At 38.0% G+C, this 19,715-nt stretch overlaps 1 protein-coding gene across 1 annotated transcript; it reads left to right on the plus strand.

Moving 5' to 3' along the window:
- The first annotated feature begins 468 nt into the window (after positions 1-468).
- Positions 469-19,332, plus strand: pdgfbb (platelet derived growth factor subunit Bb). Its single transcript, XM_004071922.5, has 8 exons — positions 469-1,141; positions 5,959-6,055; positions 8,751-8,807; positions 12,477-12,670; positions 13,800-13,988; positions 15,021-15,807; positions 18,282-18,437; positions 18,540-19,332. Exons 1-7 carry the CDS (start codon positions 1,073-1,075, stop codon positions 18,419-18,421), a joined length of 1,533 nt encoding a protein of 510 aa, XP_004071970.1. The 5' UTR covers positions 469-1,072; the 3' UTR covers positions 18,422-18,437; positions 18,540-19,332.
- Positions 19,333-19,715: the final 383 nt, after the last annotated feature.

Raw genomic sequence — 19,715 nt, forward strand, 5'->3', positions numbered from 1 at the left:
ATAATGTTCTTTTGACTTTTATTTCATGATGGAGGACATATGTTAAGTAAATTAAGCTTAAAATTGCATACGTATTTCTTTATTGAAATACTTATGAATCAGGAACAGTTACTTCGCACCAACAGTAAAATTTAGAGGTGGATTTCTAATGAGCTACTGCTGCTCTGCAGAAACTATGACAATGAGAATGACAGTTTAAAAAAAACAGTTTGCTAAAAATTGTATAGTCATAATAAAAAGACCACTGAGGACACTTTCACAATTGAGTGGGACTCTTCTCTTCTTTCTTTTCTTACTCTTGTGCAACACAGAGACTAACAAAACTACAGAAGAAGTCGTTCCAACCTGAACAGCTGCAAATGACTCCGCTCGTTGCGCGTAAAGGTGCATTTTCCCCCATTCTTCGGACAGGGGGCGGGAGAGAGACGCAGTGTACTCTATAGAAACTCTGCTCCTCAGCCTCACCTCCTCCTTCTCCTCCTCCCCTGCGTAATCAGGCTGCTCCAGCGCTGCGGCGCACCAAGCCTCATAGCACTTTGCTGTTTGATAAGGCTACTTGGAAGAAGAGCGCAAACTACCGTTCTGACCTGCTAGAGGATCTCAGCTTACTGAGGCTGGACTTTGGGACGGTTCATGGAGAAAAGACTCTCGCTGTCTTTTTTGGATTTGTATTATTTTTTTGTGATATTATATTTTTAAACACGCTTGGAATACTTTGATCTTCATTGGATACTTCTGGTTTTGTAAAGTCTTCTGTCTTATTTATTTGTTTATCTTTCACGCTATAAAAACACAAGATCATTTATGTTTTTTTAGATTAAAACCGTTTATGATCAGGATGTCTGAAGTGGATCTTAGACTCTAGAAGTGCGCGACTTTATCTCGTTGTTGGGAGTTTTTAGCGCTTAGGGAGGTGGGAGGCCACCACCAACGTGGACAGAGAGCTCGCACGCGCGCAGTCCCGCAGCCTGAGCCGCCGCTGTCCTCCTCGCGCGCAGTGCTGAGCGGAGAACCTCACGCGCGCCTCCATAAATGCCCGGTCCGTCGAAGAGGCTCGAGGCTGGGCAGCAAGATGAGCTCGTGGGTGCATCTGCTGCTGCTCGCGCTGCTGGCCGCGTGGCTGCGTTCTGGTGTCGCCAGGGTGAGTATAGCATTCGTATGAGGTGGTGGCAAAACTTTTTAAAGTTATTATTCATGTATATATTTCTTTTGTTGGCAGGTTGGACTTAAAAGTCTAACTGACTATTAGTAAAACTTTACAACTTTTTTCTAATGACTTTTCTATAGAATCATAAATTGCACTTTTGTCTTTTTGATTTAAATGCAATTAATTGTACGGGCTTTAATTTAATTGGATAACTGCTTCTGCTTTAGGGTGAGTCATTGCAGATATAAAACACATTTTGAATGGATGGCTGGGGGTGACACATGTGCAGAGGTTGTGGACTCTGCCCTGATTGGCTCCCTCCACAGCCGGATGCTCCACGTGCTTTAAGTAATGCGTTCAGGGATGCAAGATGCAGGTCCAGGTTTTCGGCTTGGAGCATCTCCATCCCCCAGGGACCACAACTGCTGTCTCTGCTTTTAATTGGCAACAATCAGCAAATCAGATGGTCTGTATAGCGTGTGTGAATGAACACGAGGCGATGAAAGAATGATGGAGGATTGAGGTCAAACAGGAAGTGGAAAAGCTTTGGAAAAGGTCTCCAAGCTTTCTTTTAAAACAATGTTCGTTTCTGAATAAGTCTGTAGCTGATAGCTCTGTTTTGTTGTGTTTTTTTAATCGGTTTTTACTCTTTCAGAGATATCATCTGACCCTCCTTTCCTCCACAATTTACCAAGTCAGTGACTCACAGGAATAAAAGACAAGTACATTTTGGGAAGTGAAGGGTTTGAGTATGTTAAAAACAGAAGAAGGGGCTTTCTTTTATTCCTCTGAGGGAGTGTTTTCCTCCCAGTGTGCATTGTTTTCTCCCAGAGCTGACTGAAAAAACTCACAGGAACTTTCTGCGAGTGAACTCATCAGAAAAGAAAGAAAGATTTTAAATCTTAGTGAAACACCAATTAAGTTTAGCCACGATTGATTTTTTTTAGCTTTCAGTCATTCTGCTGCCTTCTTATTTGAAGAAGACATCATTTTTATGAGACCGACTTTATAAGGTGAAAGGCTTTGAGGTGCGAAAGCAAGAATTCCCCGTGTCTTCTCTTCAAACTTTGAGTTGTCGCAGCTGCATATATGCTGCATTTTTGATGTTCAGGTTTTTTTTCTATGGAGTCTGGTTCTGGTTATACTGTGAATATTTGATAATTGCGCCATAAATTGTAAATCCTGCTCAACAGCCTCCTCTCCAGATACAGGAGTGAAGAATGACAGACAACCTCCCGATGACTGACACATTGCTGTGATAGGCACGTGCTGGCACACTTTCAGGGCTGACATGTGAAACCTCCCACATGTGTGGTGGCTGCCGCTGTGCTGTCAGCGAACCAAACCCCCTTATTAAGTGCGATTAGATGCTCCTTCATGTCCCCTGGCCTCTGCAGTGCTTGTCTGTAGCTGGTTTTCTTTAGCATGTGCTGTTGTTTTTCGTGGTATGACGCCTCAGGGGCAGAGAGCTCATTTTCAGAGCAATTGAAATGTAACTGCAGCGCAGCTGGGCTCTGTGGGAGAGGTTTTTATGCAGCAATAGAAGAGTTGTTGAGTTGATTTATGTAGTTTGTTTGGTCAAACAGTTGCAGGTTCACAGTATCCATATACCGGTACTCCTTTTGTATTTTTTAAAATCCAGATTGCACCTGACAAGAGGCAGATCCTGCATCAGCAGAAAGTCATCATTGAAACAGGCTAATTTCTACGGAACAACTTATGTGCCAAAAGAGTAAAAAAGAAAAAACAACATTTAGAAACATTAAAAAACATTGTTCAATCTATTTATAAACAACAAGTTTTTTTAATATTTAATATTTTTCTTAAAAAATGTTTCTCCTCCTTTATTTTATTTTAATAAGAGGCTAAAAACTTATTCTATCTTCCCATTGAAGGACTACATTTACTGTATTTTAGTATTTAATCGCTGCACTTTTTTCATATTTCTATCTTCATTTCCAAAAAGAAAAATGTGTTTAAATCTGTCTTACTGTAGCTAAAATCATCTAAAGAAGTTCCTGCCAACATGTGTCACACGCAGCTGAGCTTCTTCTTCTGCTAACAGCCACAATGTATGCATGATGCATAAAATTATAAATACGTATTTCTATTTTTATTTTATTTTAAAAAGACATTTAAATCTGTAAAATTTAATTGTGAGAAAAATAAGGGACTTTTTACCTTATGGGTTTAATTTGTGGTCCAAAAATAGGAACTCTTAAAGCTTAAAAATAAAAGAAAAAGGACAACATAAAAAAGGACATGACAGGGAAATAATACGAAACTGTTAGAAATAACCATTAAATAAAAAAAAAAGATCTACATAAAGTTTAAAATGTTTAACAAAATCTTTAAAAAAATATTTTATTATGCCAATTCAAAATGTTTATTAGAAACTTTTGTTGAGTAAACACTGAAAGATTTCCAGAGACAACCAAAAAAAAAAAAAAAAAAAAATCTAGGAAAAGTTACATTTAAATACATTTTTATTAAAATATGCAAAAATAAATAAGGACATTTAATGGATATGTTTTTTTATAGTGTTTATATTTTTTAACAGTTATTTATTTGTGTTTTAATTTATTTATTGACACATCAGTGATTCTTTAGGTTTCATGCATTTGGAAATGAAATAACTTAAATACTCTTTTTAAATCTCAATGGCGAGATCAGAGAAGTTTTGACCATTTTCACATTTATCAAATCAAATCAAATCAAACTTTTTTCATGTAGCACTGAAGGCAATGAAGACATAACACAAAGTGTTCTGCATTAAAACAAAATAAATAATGAAAACAAGCACGAAAATTAAAAGAACAAGCTCGAAAATTGTGTCAGCATTGCAATGTACTTAGATCTGTTTGTTTGTTGACTTTTCATCTGTTTGTTTATCAGAACCAATGTGTTTAATTAATGTTTCCTGATTTGATGCAAATTGCCACAGCAGCAGGCACGAACAAAAATGCTCACCCTGTAATTAACATCGGACACAATTATCCGAGCTTGCTCCGCTGGCAGAGAGGAAATAATCATGATGGGTCCTGAGGGGCTCCAGCAGGACCGCAGAGGACATGTGTGCCTAATGCAGCAGGTATTTCCCTGCTGTGTTATTGGACTCGGAGAAAATCGGACCAACAATGAGGGAAACGGTGGAAAACAGGATGAGAGAACATGCAGGAGAACTGCTTTCTTTTGGCAGAAACCTGTTGCTGCTTCTTCTACATATAAGCCATCTATTTAAAATCCATTTAACCACTGTTAAAGGATGGATCTCTATAATATCATGCCAGTATTTGTTCATTATTTTCATTATTTACATTTGATCAATCCTTCCATGAGATGGCAATATGGGAAAACCCAATCCACGTTAAGAAGTTTCTCAACCCACGTCCGATCCTCCTCTATTCTATTATTCATCCATTATTCCTCTGTTTTCTTCCCCCTTCTGTCATCCTCTTTCGGATCACTCCTTCCCCCACTTCCTGACTCTTTCCTTGGTCATTTGACCCCTAAATGTTAGCAGATGAGAGGACACAACGCCAATAGTCATTCACCGCGCTCTGAGTGACTTTTTTGTGTCTGCCGTGGTTAATACCCCCCCCCCCCCCCCCCCCCTCTTTGGCCGTCTCCATCCCATCAATGACCTGTGAGGGGAGGGGGGTTAAACCCACAATCGGATCCCTGAAATCTCTGCAGAGCTGCTGCTTCGGTTTTTTGGTTTTAAGCCGGGAAAATATGTTAGCTCCATGACCGGGTTTAACTGAGCAGATTATAGACTATCATAGTTTTTAAAAGCTTATTTATTTATTTTGTTTAAAGACCCACTTCAATGAAAATTGTGTTTTTGGTGTTTTGAACATATTCTTGTGGCGTTTATCTCATGATGGAGAACATATATAAAAGAATGTAGGATTAAAACTGCATTTCAGTGTATTTCGTAATTCAAATTGGGATGAATCAGGAGCAGATAAAAATAATATCATTTGAGAAATCATTTTTTGTGGCACAGCAGATTAAATGGGCGGACCAAAGTCTCCCTGTTCTGCTTCATTCTGATGCATCCACTTGCAGACAAAGAGATCCATGTACGTCTTTGTTTTCCTCATCTGAGCTGGTATCTGGTTCAAAACTGTACGGCTGGATAGCTCCGAAATCGCCCTTTTTGTTGCACTACTAATGTTAGGTTGGGGTTGTAAGGAGCTGTAAGCTTGTGGGAGAGAGTATAAAAAAAACAAAAAACTGAATCCCTTTATTAAAAAACAGCCAACATGAACAAGTCTTACACTTCATTTTCTGATCCTTGTGAAGGAAACTAAATGATGATGACTTAAACATCTAAAAACAATCACACAGTTTTGAGCTTTAATAATGAATTTTAACATTTTCATTACAAAATTATAAAGCTAAATAAGTTCAGAAGTGGACTACAGCAACTATACAGTGCAGATGTAAGATGAATTCTTCATCTAACTGGTTGGTTTTCATCAGATAAAAATAAAAGTGCATGTTTCCTGTTTAAATCTGACTGTTAGAACATGCAGAGCGGTTCTGTCTTGCTGATTCGTTTTGGATTTAATTGCTTTGATGAAGGATCTAATGGATAAGGCTGAAAAAGTTCAGCTCCTCTGAGGTTAGGTGGCTTCGTGCTCGTGTGCAATCTGATATTTGGATTTCTAACATAAGGGATGCCTTTGTGTTGGTGCAGAAATGACAATTTCGCTGCAGAAGTGCTGCGGCATGACTCCATCTTTTGTTTGGGTTGTGTGTCTCACTTGGCCTCTGGTTTCTGTTGTCGTCTGTGTGGGTTTCAGGGGGACGCTTTGCCTGCAGCTCTGGTGGAGCTGGTTAGAAACAGCCCCATCTCCTCCATAGAAGACCTTCAGCTGCTGCTTCTCACTGACACCGTAGGTAAAGAAACAGAACCTTCTTGGATTCCTTCAAACTTTTTTCTACAGAATCAACACAATTTACTTCTAATGTTTTTATAAAGGATTAATATAAATGTATTTTTGTGTAGAATTTATAAAAATGATTAATCTGCTGTCTTGGTTTTGTAACTTTATTTGGGTCCGTTTTCCTTTACACTTAGGATGCTTTCACACTGAGCTGTTTGGTCCAGACCATTTTTCTCTCAAAATCCGTTCATTATCGGGTGTGAGAACTTATCTGACTTCTTAAGTAAACAGTGTGACTCTCCTGAAAACAATTCTCTTGCAAGTGAATCCTGGTGCGGTTTAGCAACATTATAAAGGCAGAAGGAAGTGAGGAAGCCCTGCCTTTTATGAATTTAAAATAACAGCCAGTTCAAGACAACAAAGAGCAAATCATAAAATTGTTGGAAAATGTTGTGTGGGTAAATTTTACCAGAGGAAATATCAATAAGATAGTCTTAGGGTTAGTGGTCAGAGCTTGTTTATGCCTTTAATACCAGAGATGTTATTGGCGATGCAAATAAAACACAATCTTGGAACCAATGTAGATCTTTGACTCGTTGATGCAATTTCTGAAATTTCTGAATCAGAATCCATTAACATTAAATTAATTGTGTAAACGGTCAAAGATTTACAGAAAGTCAAAGAACGTCAACAGCGGAGCCAAAGCTCTGAGCTTAAAGGGTTAAGGCAAAAAAGGCAGAATATTTGAATAGACTTTTATATTAGCCCTTTAACACCGGACTTGTCACCGGCCACACCTAAATACCAGATGCTTTTTGGCATACCTTAAGTTTTTGACCGTTTATGAAATCAACATGAGTCAGCTGATTTTGAAGCAAAGAAAATCAGAATCTGCCGATTACATTGATTATGTAACCACCTTACAGTTTTTCTCAATCGCTTTAGTACAATTCTCAGATCAGAATGAAATTCCCAAAGCTATTTGTTCAATCTTCACATCATGATGTCACTTGTGCACATCATATAAGCAGTTTCTCACTTCTTTGAACAAGTTGCAATTGCTTTGGTACATCCATGCAAATGATTATGTACAATTCTCTGCTCTTTGCTACATTATCAATTGTTTAGGTCATGTTGATCAAAATGTATTATATAGTTCACTGTGCAATAGGCTTACTCCTCAAAACACCTAGTCATTAGTTCATCGTATAAGTCATTAACTGCAAAATGGTTGACCAAGTTGTCATAATGTGACAAACATATTTCGCTGCATTGCAAGAGAGGATATTCGCTGTGATGTGGATGAGAATTTGTGACCTAACATACAGGAACGACAAGAGGTGTAGGAAGACCACACCAATTCCTACTGCACTGCCTGTACTGTTGTACAGAATATTGTCCTATCTTTTTTCCCTTTGTGTTACTATTTGCAGTGGGTTTTTTCTATGTTGGTATGACATGGTCTGTCAACAAATTACAATCTGAACAATAAAAGTGTAAATGTGAATCTTGTCCAGTCTCTTGCAATCAAACAAAAAAGGTGTAACTTACATTTTACAATAATTGTCATCAAAAGTTTAGCCATAGTTTACATCAGAACCTCCCTCTAAAGTACACAGTTATATTGACAACATGACTAATTAATTTGACTGTCTCGTTCGTAGACAATGACACAAGGACTTGACATTCTGATGGCACTGACATGTTCAATGACATAAAGACTTAGTTTTCAGAGATGAACTAAAGATTTTGAGCAAGTTACAGGCTTTTGCAAGAAATCCATAGTGTTTTGCTGTTTGTACAAATTGTTTTGAGAAATGCACACACATATTTGCAAACTTCAATTCTGATCTGAGAATTGTACTAAAGCGACTGAGAAAAACTGTAAATACTGTAAAATGTTGCGTAGCAGTGCAAGGTTGTTTTTTCTCTAGTTACGTTAATTGCGTAAACGGTTGAAGAGTTGGAGTAGTTCAGAGAATGTAAACAGTATAGCTAAAGCTCCAGTGTTTATGGGTTAACAAAAAAAAAAAAACATTGTGGGAACTCTGCCCAATCAAACTGAAACCAATATGTATGAAAGTGCTTTCACTCTCTTTGGTTCACTTTATTCTGCAGGATGGTTTGTCAATGTTTACACTGCAGTGAGCAGTACCAGAGTTCACTTCAGAGCACATTTACTCGTAGATCAACACCTGTTTTGATGAACTTTCACGCCTCCTGCAAAAAAACAAATTGTGGTGCAGACAAAACTGTCCAGTGTTCTCCTACAGACTGAATGAGAGGAACCTTTGCAGATTCTGTGAAACACAATTGTGCTTACAGAAAGACAAATCCTGTTTTACAATATATACAAAGTTTGTCTTTACATACAGAGAGTGACAGAACACCAAATGAAATTTCCTTCGGGATAACTAAAGTCTATCTATCTATCTATCTATCTATCTATCTATCTATCTATCTATCTATCTATCTATCTATCTATCTATCTATCTATCTATCTATCTATCTATCTATCTATCTATCTATCTATCTATCTATCTATCTATCTATCTATCTATCTATCTATCTATCTATCTATCTATCTATCTATCTATCTATCTATCTATCTATCTATCTATCTATCTATCTATCTATCAATCTATCTAACAGCAGCTGTTGGCCTAATTTTCAATGAAGTACTGTTTTTTTCTGTTGTTTTGTCTCAGATGAGCAGGATGAGTCTGCTGCAGCCAATGGAGGTCACAGACTGCCACGGAGCCTGGGTAAGCTGAGCCTGCTTGGTTTTTGGTTCTTGTATCTGACTCTCCGTGCCACCCTTTGAAAAATGTAGTCTTTTAAAGTGTACTACAAGCAGGGTTGAAAGTAAGCTGGTAACAGCTGTTTGGCTGGTTTTTGCTGCTTTAACACACATACAAAAGCAGCATTACTAAAGCGGTGAATCAGGCAGCACTTTATCTCATCATTTTAGTGTCTGTGTGGTTTTTAGCATCTTATCATCTCTATGTAATGCGATTCACGTCCCTCTCTCCCCTTCACATAATCTGCCCACTCTCCTACTTCCCTAAACAAACGCATTGAGCACGCACATCTTACAGGGTACGTTTGATTTCTTGTCTGGGGATGCTCAATTCATTCACAGTCAAAAAGGCATTCTATGCAAGTTGGAGGTTGGTCAGAAAAACCATAAATGATTCCTACAGTTTTCTGAACACTATTGTGATTGATTGTTAAGGATAAAACCTAATTCAATGGTAGAAGTGAATAGTGAAATGCCTATTCGCATTTCACTATTCCTGGTTTTATGTATTCACAGATTTTTTTTCAGTCACGTGACTCCTCTGGTTCATCACAAAAACTCTGTTCAAGACGCTTGAATGAGACTTTTGCGTCCAAAGGAGGTGCTGTGTGGAGGAGCAGAGATGAGGAGCACGCTGGCCCGTCGGCTTCCTTGATGGCTGCTAAGGAATATTTCACAGCTATTTCTACCGGTTCCTGAATTGTTACCAATCAAAGTTTGTGCCCCTGCATGGAGAAATAGCATCAGCTGACTCCAGAAAATCCTGAAATGCTGAGGAAGATAATTGCAGAGATTAATAAGGAATGATGAATAAATGATGGATGAAAAGGTTGTTATGCCAAGATATGTTTCCCCTGTCAGAATTTGTTTCCCCTCTGGACTGACGCGCCGTGGCCAATGTTCAAATCGCACTGCAGAACTTTTTGCACTTAAGTGATGAAGGAGAAAGCACGGGCTCTAAGAGACAGACTGACACTCCTAATCTGCGTTATAAATTATACGACGGTACAGTCTATTGCTCTGAATTAAAGAAAAAAACTCTTTATGTCTGCAAAGAGTTTCCAGTTATCTTAATTTAGTTTTGTCTTAATCCAGCTTTGGTGGTGTAAATAAAAGCTCTTTTTGAGCAATATTCCAATGCTCTTTAGTAAAATTTTTAACAAAGCATCAGAAATGTTTCAGAAGGGTTTTTGATGAGTAAGGATTAGTGACGGACAGTCTTGGGGTTGGCTTCTCTGTATTCGTGTATCCGGCGTATTTGTGGGTGTCTGGTCCCTAAACCCAGCAAATACGAAGGAATACGTTATTCTCAATTGAATTAATAAGCATAAGGGATGTAATGATTCATTTTAACAACATTCAATTCACATCATAATCTGTGATTGCTGATATGATTCATATTCAATATTGGTCCATTTAAAAAAAAAAAAAAACTTGTTCTGTTCATTTTGGTTCATTTTGAACGATCTGATTGGATCCATTTCACTAACCTTAAAATCGATCCAGGACATATTTAGCCAAAAATTTAACCAGTTTGACTCAGACATTTTCCAGATTTCTTACAAGTGAATCTAGTGTAAATTAAATATGTGTACAAACAAACAAGTAAACAAGAATTTATTGCAACATTTTAGTTTTATTAAGTTCAGCCCACTGTTGCTTTTCCATATATTTGGAACGGAACAAACGGAACATCATTAGAACGTTGCACTACATTTCCAGTGTACAAGATTTTGCTATGGCTACTTTACAAGAGAAGAGAAAAACTGAGAGAAAACAAATAATCAATTTAAATTTGACTCTTGACTATTTTTGTTTTTGATAACTTGTAGTTAGCTAAAGCACTTGCTTGCCTTGTACGAACAGAATAACTTATTGTGCTTCACCAGTCTACAGTAGATATTACAGTTTTTCTCAGTCGCTTTAGAACAATTCTCAGATCAGAATGAAATTCCCAAAGCTATTTGTTCAATCTTCACATCATGATGTCACTTGTGCACATCATATAAGCAGTTTCTCACTTCTTTGAACAAGTTGCAATTGCTTTTGTACATCCATGCAAATGATTATGTACAATTCTCTGCTCTTTGCTACATTATCAATTGTTTAGGTCATGTTGATCAAAATGTATCATATAGTTCACTGTGCAATAGGCTTACTCCTCAAAACACCTAGTCATTAGTTCATCGTATAAGTCATTAACTGCAAAATGGTTGACCAAGTTGTCATAATGTGACAAACATATTTCGCTGCATTGCAAGAGAGGATATTCGCTGTGATGTGGATGAGAATTTGTGACCTAACATACAGGAACGACAAGAGGTGTAGGAAGACCACACCAATTCTTACTGCACTGCCTGTACTGTTGTACAGAATATTGTCCTATCTTTTTTTTCCTTTGTGTCACTGTTTGCAGTGGTTTTTTTCTATGTTGGTATGACATGGTCTGTCAACAAAATACAATATCTACAGTTTTTCTCAGTCGCTTTAGTACAATTCTCAGATCAGAATGAAATTCCCAAAATTATTTGTTCAATCTTCACATCATGATGTCACCTCACCTCCAGGTCTTGAAGATTGAGTACATCAACAAAAGGCCCACCTACGCCAAATTTTGGTATGACATGGTCTGTCAACAAATTACAATCTGAACAATAAAAGTGTAAATGTGAATCTTGTCCAGTCTCTTGCAATCAAACAAAAAAGGTGTAACTTACATTTTACAATAATTGTCATCAAAAGTTTAGCCATAATTTACATCAGAACCTCCCTCTAAAGTACACAGTTATATTGACAACATGACTAAGTAATTTGACTGTCTTGTTCGTAGACAATGACACAAGGACTTGACATTCTGATGGCACTGACATGTTCAATGACATAAAGACTTAGTTTTCAGAGATGAACTAAAGATTTTGAGCAAGTTACAGGCTTTTGCAAGAAATCCATAGTGGTTTGCTGTTTGTACAAATTGTTTTGAGAAATGCACACACATATTTGCAAACTTCAATTCTGATCTGAGAATTGTACTAAAGCGACTGAGAAAAACTGTAAATACTCTGTAATGAAAAATCTCCTAAATTTCTCAAATCATTTTAGATTGTTATCAGTTTCCTTCACACAGATGCTTCTGATTTTTAAGACAATTTTCTAACTGTATGTGGTGGAGATGTGATAGTAAATAGTAAAAAAACAAAAGAAGAAGAAGACCCTGCCTGCTTTTACAGTCTGAACACCACAGACTCAAAGAACATTTATGTAACCGCACAATGGAGTCTATGGAGACTCGAATGTTATCTTCTAATGTGGTTTTCATTCCTTTCTGGTCAGAGTTCAATCTAAGCCATACCATCCCAAAATAAGCTTCTGTGATAAATTGTGGTATTATTTGAGAGAAAACAAACCAAGAAAGAAGGGACTTTAGAGCCACATCTAAATGAAAGTGTGAAAGCGGTTTAAAACTGCTTGCTATTCATGTCCCTGGATTTTTTGCTAGATCTGTTCAGCTACTTGTAAGAATCCCAACAACAGTTACAAAGGCAGCAGATTGGAGCTATTAAAAAGTGCCAAATTGGCTTTTACAAATAACAGTTAGCTAAGTCTAACATGGATGGTGTTTTGTTTGGTCCCTCAGACGCTCAGCCAGCTCAGCAGGCCCTGTGCAAAGTTCGCACTGAGGTGGTGGAGGTCACCCGGGCGATGCTGGACCGCAGCAACGCTAATTTCCTTCTATGGCCGCCATGTGTGGAGGTGCAGCGCTGCTCTGGATGCTGCAACACCAAGAGCTTGCAGTGTGTCCCTGTCGTCACACACACTAGATACCTCCAGGTAAATATTAACTCACCAAGTGTTTTTTTTTTAATTTCTCTGCTTTTTTGCTCTTTCTTCTTGCGTTTTGGATCCTGATAGATGTTTGATATGATGGTCATGGGCAAGATCAGAGGCAGAACACGTGCTTAAGTTGTGCAAGAAATCAATAAAAACAAAACTGTGGTACAACAAACAAAAGAAAATATACAAGTTTAAATTATTGCACGGTTAGCGCTCTTGCAGCAAAAAGGCCCCCGGTTCAAGTCCCGGCTGGGGACCTTTCTATGTGAAGTTAGCATGTTCTTCCCGTGCATGTGTGGGTTTTCTCCGGGGACTCTGGCTTCCTCCCACTGTCCAAAAACATGCTTCATAGGTCAATTCGTTACTCTAAATCAGGGGTGTCAAACTCATTTCCACCGAGGGCCACATCAGTATAGCGGCTGTCCTCAAAGGGCCGGATATAACTTATACATGTAACTAAATGTAATGAAACATACATATAACTACTCCTCAATGTTAAACAACTAATTTATTTATTTATTATAACTTTCGAAAGTGACAATTACAGTTGCATAGAAAACATATGTTTGCTTGTTATTCTAGCAGAAAATCCTTTCAATTAGATTCTGCCAGGTTAGGTTGTATGGACAGTGTTTGTGTCATAATGTATAGTTGCCCAATCCGATATTTCAAGGCAGATTCTCCCTAGATATGAATAAATACACACCAATTTTTAATATTCATTTTAAGAAATCAAAAACTTTTATGCTCTCGGGGGCCACATAAAATGACATGGAGGGCCACATTTGGCCCCCGGGCCTTGAGTTTGACATATGTGCTTTAAATTGTCCCTAGATGAGAATGTGAGAGTGGATGGGTGAGTGATTTGTTGCCCTGTGACAGACTGGCGACCTGTCCAGGATGTCCGCCTGCCTTCGCCCACGAGTGACGATAGATTTGTGGAGATAAATGAACGATTGAATTTATTCTTTGACTATGTCAAAAAAACACTATCCCCAAAAAAAATATTTCCTTCTGACTTCTCAAAGCTCTGCCTGTGTCTGACATTTTGCGCCAGTTTGTGTCCGATCATAGAATTATACGTACAAATGAAATACAGCCTTTTGACTTCCCTCCTCATCTCCAGGTCTTGAAGATTGAGTACATCAACAAAAGGCCCACCTACGCCAAAGCGGTGGTGTCAGTCGTGGACCATGTGGAATGCAGATGTCAGCTAGCTCCACGCCTCCCAGCATCCAAGAAAAAATCCTCTCGCAGGCAGCACAGCCACCTCCATCGAAACCAGACATTCAGCCAATCACCTGTGCAGGAACAGGTACAAGTGCTGTCAGGCACCCTGAAGTATTCATGGCCGGGAGGTCCCTTTTGGCTTGAATCTGATGCAAAATTTGTTTTTTTAGGTCAAACAGGTTAAAGCTTGCATCAGTCCTGGGCTGCAAGGATCATATTTTTTTTATTGTCATGTTGTCTTACTGCATGTTTGAGTAAAAACGTTGCCCCTGCCACATAGTCAAAAACTCACCACAATTTGCATGGTAGCGATGCGTTGATCACAAACGAATTGTCACTTGCCATTTACTCTTTACTGGGAGCCTTTTTTTTTCTGTCTTTCACCCTTTTTTCCTTTTTCTTTCTTCAAGTGGCTTGGGATTAGACAATATGCGTTTGTGCGGAGCCATTGTCACTAAAATAAAATTTGGACTGAACAACCCTTCCCTTAGTGCCAACCTTTACCATCATTAAAAATATTGTTTTTATTGATTTGCCCTTTTAGATGTGTGTTTTGTGTTCTGGTTGCAGTTTTTTGTTGTTTTTCTTTCAACTTGTTCAAAAGGAGAAAAGCTTAAAAAGTATGTAGTTAAAAGTTGAATTGTAAATATTTGCTTTTTGTTTTTATCATTTATTTTGTTGGAATACATAAAACCATATACACATTATACACTGAATAAAAATATTTTTTTTACATTAGTTATTAATTTTGTGCTTAGTTTTATATCGTTGTCGATAAAACATCGAATAACGCAACAAATCAACTTAAGGAGCTGTTTGGGAGTCGAAAGAGCCTCTAAGAGGAGCCGGAATTCCAATCTCTATGGCACGAACCTAGAACTCGGTGAAAATGAACTTTTGGGGTAGTGAAAGACCCCTTCACCCCTTTATTGAAACTTATTTTGGATTATTGTAAAGTTATAGCCAAAAATGTAGCCAATCTTTTTAATATTTATTGTAAAGTATAGGTATGCATCAGAATATTAGTTTAAAAAAACACAACATTCTCAGTGAACATAAAAATAAGTGAAAGAGAATACATTTTTTTTTACTAAAAGTGCTTTTGTTTGCCACAAAGGTGAAGCTGCACCCAAAAGATGAGCTGCATCAGTTGGAGGAGCTGAAGCAGAACCAGAGGGGCCATCTGGAGGACCTGTTGGAGCAGCACTGGAGCTCCAGAGGAGACACCTTCAGGCAGCCGGGGGAAGGCTACAGCCTTGCCAAGGAGGACACATCCCGTTCTGGGGATGCTGTGTTCTTTGCTCCACACTGGGTTCATAACTCCACCAGGCTTCTTGGAGCTGAAGAGCAAACAGAGAAACAGGAGGATGCCGAGAGGAAGGATGAGAAAGTCTCAGAGGACAATAAAACTTTCTCCACAGGAGACAATGTTGGTCTGGAGGCTACAAGAGAGCTGGAAGACTATGTGAATGGGCTGGAAAAGACGAAAGGGAAAGACAATACAGAAAGCACACACATACAAACACACATCCAGCAAACAAAAGATGACAAATCCATGTTTTTGAAGAGTCACACAAGAGGACTTTATCAGCAGGTTACTGAAAACCCTCGAGAGGATGCCCTGATTGAGAGACTCGGAAGCAGATTCCAACCCACTAAAGAACCAAATCCAGAACCTAGAAGGAGAGAAAACGAGACTCCCGAGGTGGAGAGGATTTTACAGATGGAGGAGGAAAAATTAGAGGCTGAGAGAAAGGAGCTTCTTCTTCTTCACAAGAGGTTGGACCAAGAGAAGGAGGTTCTGCGACAGCAGCAAAACAGAAGAGAGGAGGAGGAGCGGCTGAGAGAGGAAGAGGCAGAAGACGGCCAACACCATTCTGTGCAAACAGTTACACAGAAACCAGGTAGGGATTTTTTTGGTATAGTCGATTCATACATTGGTTATTTTCTTCAGCATTTATGATCTATTTACTACAGTAAAGTGTCTCATGACATGTTCAATAACGGTCCAGAATGTGACAGTTTAAACCAGTGAAACCATGTAGAGACTAACAGATGTAAAAACTCTTTCCTCTTGCTTGTTGTCAAATTAAGCCTTTTTAAGTCATCTTAAAATACTGAGATACATTCCCTGTTAGTCTTTTTGAGGTTCTTATAAATGAGTTTAGTCTTGTTTTTTTTCTTTGTTTTTTTACATAACCAAGATGTGTCTAATTTTATTAGGATTTTATCAGGCACCATTTATTTTAGTCTTTCTGAGACATATGCAACTCAGGTTCTCTATTTGGTCTCTGATATATTATTTTATATTATTATCATGGATTTTGTATTTATTTTTTTCAAAGTAAATAGCTAATACTTCTCTTTTTTTGGCCTTAATTGACTTGAGTTGTGTGTTGGTTCTTCAGTAGTTCTTCCTGTGCTATATTAAAAAATATATTAGATTACTGTATCATAGTAGTCATTAATACACAGTTTTACCTTTTTACACTAAATACTATAATTACTGCAGTAAATTTATCGCTACAGAGTTTATGTTCTTTTTCTGCAGATTTAGTGGTGAAAATTTATTAGGCTTTTACTACTTCTCACTGCCTTTCAGATATTTCTTTTTTCTTCTTATATATTTTTTTCTTGCATTACTCTTTGCATTACAATTCTGAGAGACTAACATTGTCAAATAATGGATTACTTTAAAAGTAATCTGTCATTTTTAAAATTTGAAAGTAACCTATTTTTGAAACCTACAGCTATAAAAAAGAACCCAAAGGAACTCTTTGTCCTTTCAATTCAGGACAAGTTAGTTTATTTTTAAAATAATTCACAATCAAGGTTGACTCAAGGTGCCACACAAAAAGAGGCAATAAATCAAGTGACGTACACTAAACTAATTCCAAACGGTTGGTTTCATTTTAATTCAGTCTTAGTCCAAATCATTTTGGTAAAGCCAGATTGTTTTAATTCGGTTTTAACGCGGTTTGACAAACTTTTTGACTCGTGGGCCACAAAGGGTTTTAAAATGTGACAGAAGGGCCAGACAAGGAGCAGATGGGTGGAATGTTTTGGCAATCCAAGAGAGAAAGAAAAAGCATGGAATCTGGACAAAACATGCTTTAACTTGGATGGAAATTGATGTATATATTTTGAAACAAAACATTTTGGAAGTTTAAGTTTTAAAATTGAGGCTTTTCTTCTAATTTTACTGCCAATCGCACCAATTGGTTGATGTCCCTCAGGGTATAATTCAAACTTAGAGTAGTGCTGCATTCAAGTGGTGTTGGAATGATCGGAAAAATGACTGTCCAACTCTGAAAACACACATGAACTTCAGAAAAACAACAAATCTTCCATTAAATACATTATATATGTGACTATATATTTATATTTGTAGTGCACTATGTGGAGACACCAGACCTACAGAGAAAATAAATCATTAATAAGAATTATTAATATAATTTATTCCAGTTTGGCGGGGATTCATTAGTTAGTCCAAGCCAGTGTTAGAAGAATGGTCTGGATAAAAGACACACAAAAGATTTGGGTTGTGCTCCTAGAGCAAGCAGTTCTTCCATAAGAACCAGACTCCAGATCGATCGAGCATCTGTTTGGAGACAAAAAAAAAAAAAAAAAAAAACACGGCAATGTGTGGTGCAATAAAAAAGGCAGCAGGGAGAAGCCAGGAATAGGAGAACAGATAATCACCAGAACACATGATGTAGGACAAAATAGGTACTTCTGTGATTGGAACAGTGACATATGACACTGAAATTTGTGTATGAGTGTTTGTCTGAAAACAACCCCTCCAGCACTAGCAGAACTAAAGATGTGACTATATGTCAGTAGGATACTTCTTGGGGCACATATGTGTGCAATGGTACCAACTAGATTGCTAGAAATTAGGCAAACATTGAGTTGCTGTAGCTCTAACATCAGGAAATCAGAGGAAAATGTATCCAACTGTCCTGGTAATATATGTGTATACTTATGTAGCACTTATGATGAAATTAAACTGAAAATACATTCAAATTCAACTTTATTGGTGGCAAATTTATTTGGTGGCAAATTGTGTATACCTATATAGTGCTTTACAACCTTCTTAGAAGGCCCAGGGTGCTTTTCACCGAGTCCCATTCCCTGATGCGCACACACACACACACAGACTGATGATGGATCTGCTGCCAAACACTGGCACCAACCTATAACCACCAGGAGCAATGTGGGGTTCCCACTTTGCTGTCTTGCCCAGGGATGTTTAAACACATGAGTGTCAAAGGCAGGAATCAAACCTGTGATCTCCTGATCAGAAGTCAATAACTCTCCCTCTGCACCACAGCGGTCCCTGCAGACTTCAGTGTTACATTCTGCTCTGTTGTTACAGAGATATTAACCACCACCACTCGGAAACCATCGGCTCCAACAGTGCCCAGACTTCTGCTTCGCCCAAACCACATAAAGAAAAGGATGAAGAAGAACCGCAAACGGATCAGCAAGGCAGCTATGAGAGCGATGCTCATGTAGAACTGAAAGGATCTGGGTGAGCTGATCTCAAAACTTTGAAATGAAAAGAAAAATGTTCACGATTAAAAGGAAAATGATAAAAACCGAGTGGCTAAGATGTTTTTCCTTTTTTCTTCAGGGAGAAACAGCAATCAAGGGGATTTTGAGGATGGTCCCTTTTGTTCACATATTTATTCATTCGTCGTTTAACCAGCTCTTCCTGTGAGATCTCCCCAGTAACACTACTAATGACTGATGCCGAACCTGTAACTATTCCTGGATGGAGTTCAGAAGAGTGAGTGAAAAAAAAGGATAGAAACAAGGGATTTTCTCAGGACAATACTTGCCATGACGACAGATGGAAGGATAAAGCACCAAAGGAGACTAAAAGACTGAATAATTGCATGAGAAGAAGCCCAGCTGTACAACTGTGGAAAATAGTGCAATTTCAGAACCCTTGTTTAGATATCAGCAGAAAGAAGCTGCACTTAAATGTTAATGTGTTCATGTCGAGTCGGAAATTGAAAGTTTATCATCTTAAACTGAAATAAAACTAAATTTGGAAGGGAAAAAGGATCAAACTGAGACATAGATGTTGGTTTGTAATTGGATAACCATCAAGATAACCAAAAAACTAACAACAGAAATGCTATGTGTGATATCAGTCATTAGCATATTAATGAGATGGTCTGTCTTTAACCAAATGCTTTGTTGTATGTAACACTGGAACAAAAAATGTGGTGAGGGGAGTCAAAAACATCATTTTGCATCAAAATCAGTCAGACTGTGTGCTTCTATCCTTATTTATTTATCTTTACTGTCAAAGTGGGAATAATGTTCCAAACAAATACTGCAGGAGCAGTGTTGCTCTGATAAAAGCTACAACTCTGCTCTGTCCTGGTTGTTTTTACAGAAATAAATATGCAAAATTCTTCATGTCCCTTCAACTTAGATGAACATTTGTGGCAAAAAAAAGACATGTGCCGTTTTTGGCTTCTACACCTCTGATATACACTATATTACCAAAAATATTTGATCACCTGCCTTAGCTCACCCTGCCATCACATTCCTAAACCATTGATTTAAATATGATGTTGATCCACCTTTTGCAGTTATTACAGCTTTAACTCTTTAGGGAAGGCTGTCCACAAGGTTGAGGAGTGTGTTTATAGGAATTTTTGACCAAAAGCCCATTGGTGAGGTCACACATTGATGTTAGTCACGAAGGCCTGGCTCTCAGTCTCTGCTTGAATTCATTCCAAAGGTGTTCTATCAGGTTCAGGTCAGGAGTCTGTGCTGACCTGTCAAGTTTATC

This window comes from Oryzias latipes, chromosome 8 (genome assembly GCF_053564925.1).
Source record: "Oryzias latipes strain Hd-rR chromosome 8, Olatipes_Hd-rR_3.1".
Classification (NCBI taxonomy): Eukaryota; Metazoa; Chordata; class Actinopteri; order Beloniformes; family Adrianichthyidae; genus Oryzias; species Oryzias latipes.

Bases quoted from the DNA above. Each gene is read 5' to 3' on its own strand.
- pdgfbb (XM_004071922.5), top strand. From the start codon at position 1,073: ATGAGCTCGTGGGTGCATCTGCTGCTGCTCGCGCTGCTGGCCGCGTGG. The intron at 8,808-12,476 runs GTAAGCTGAGCC...TTGGTCCCTCAG, and splicing joins CAGACTGCCACGGAGCCTGG to ACGCTCAGCCAGCTCAGCAG. The intron at 12,671-13,799 runs GTAAATATTAAC...CCTCATCTCCAG, and splicing joins CACACACTAGATACCTCCAG to GTCTTGAAGATTGAGTACAT.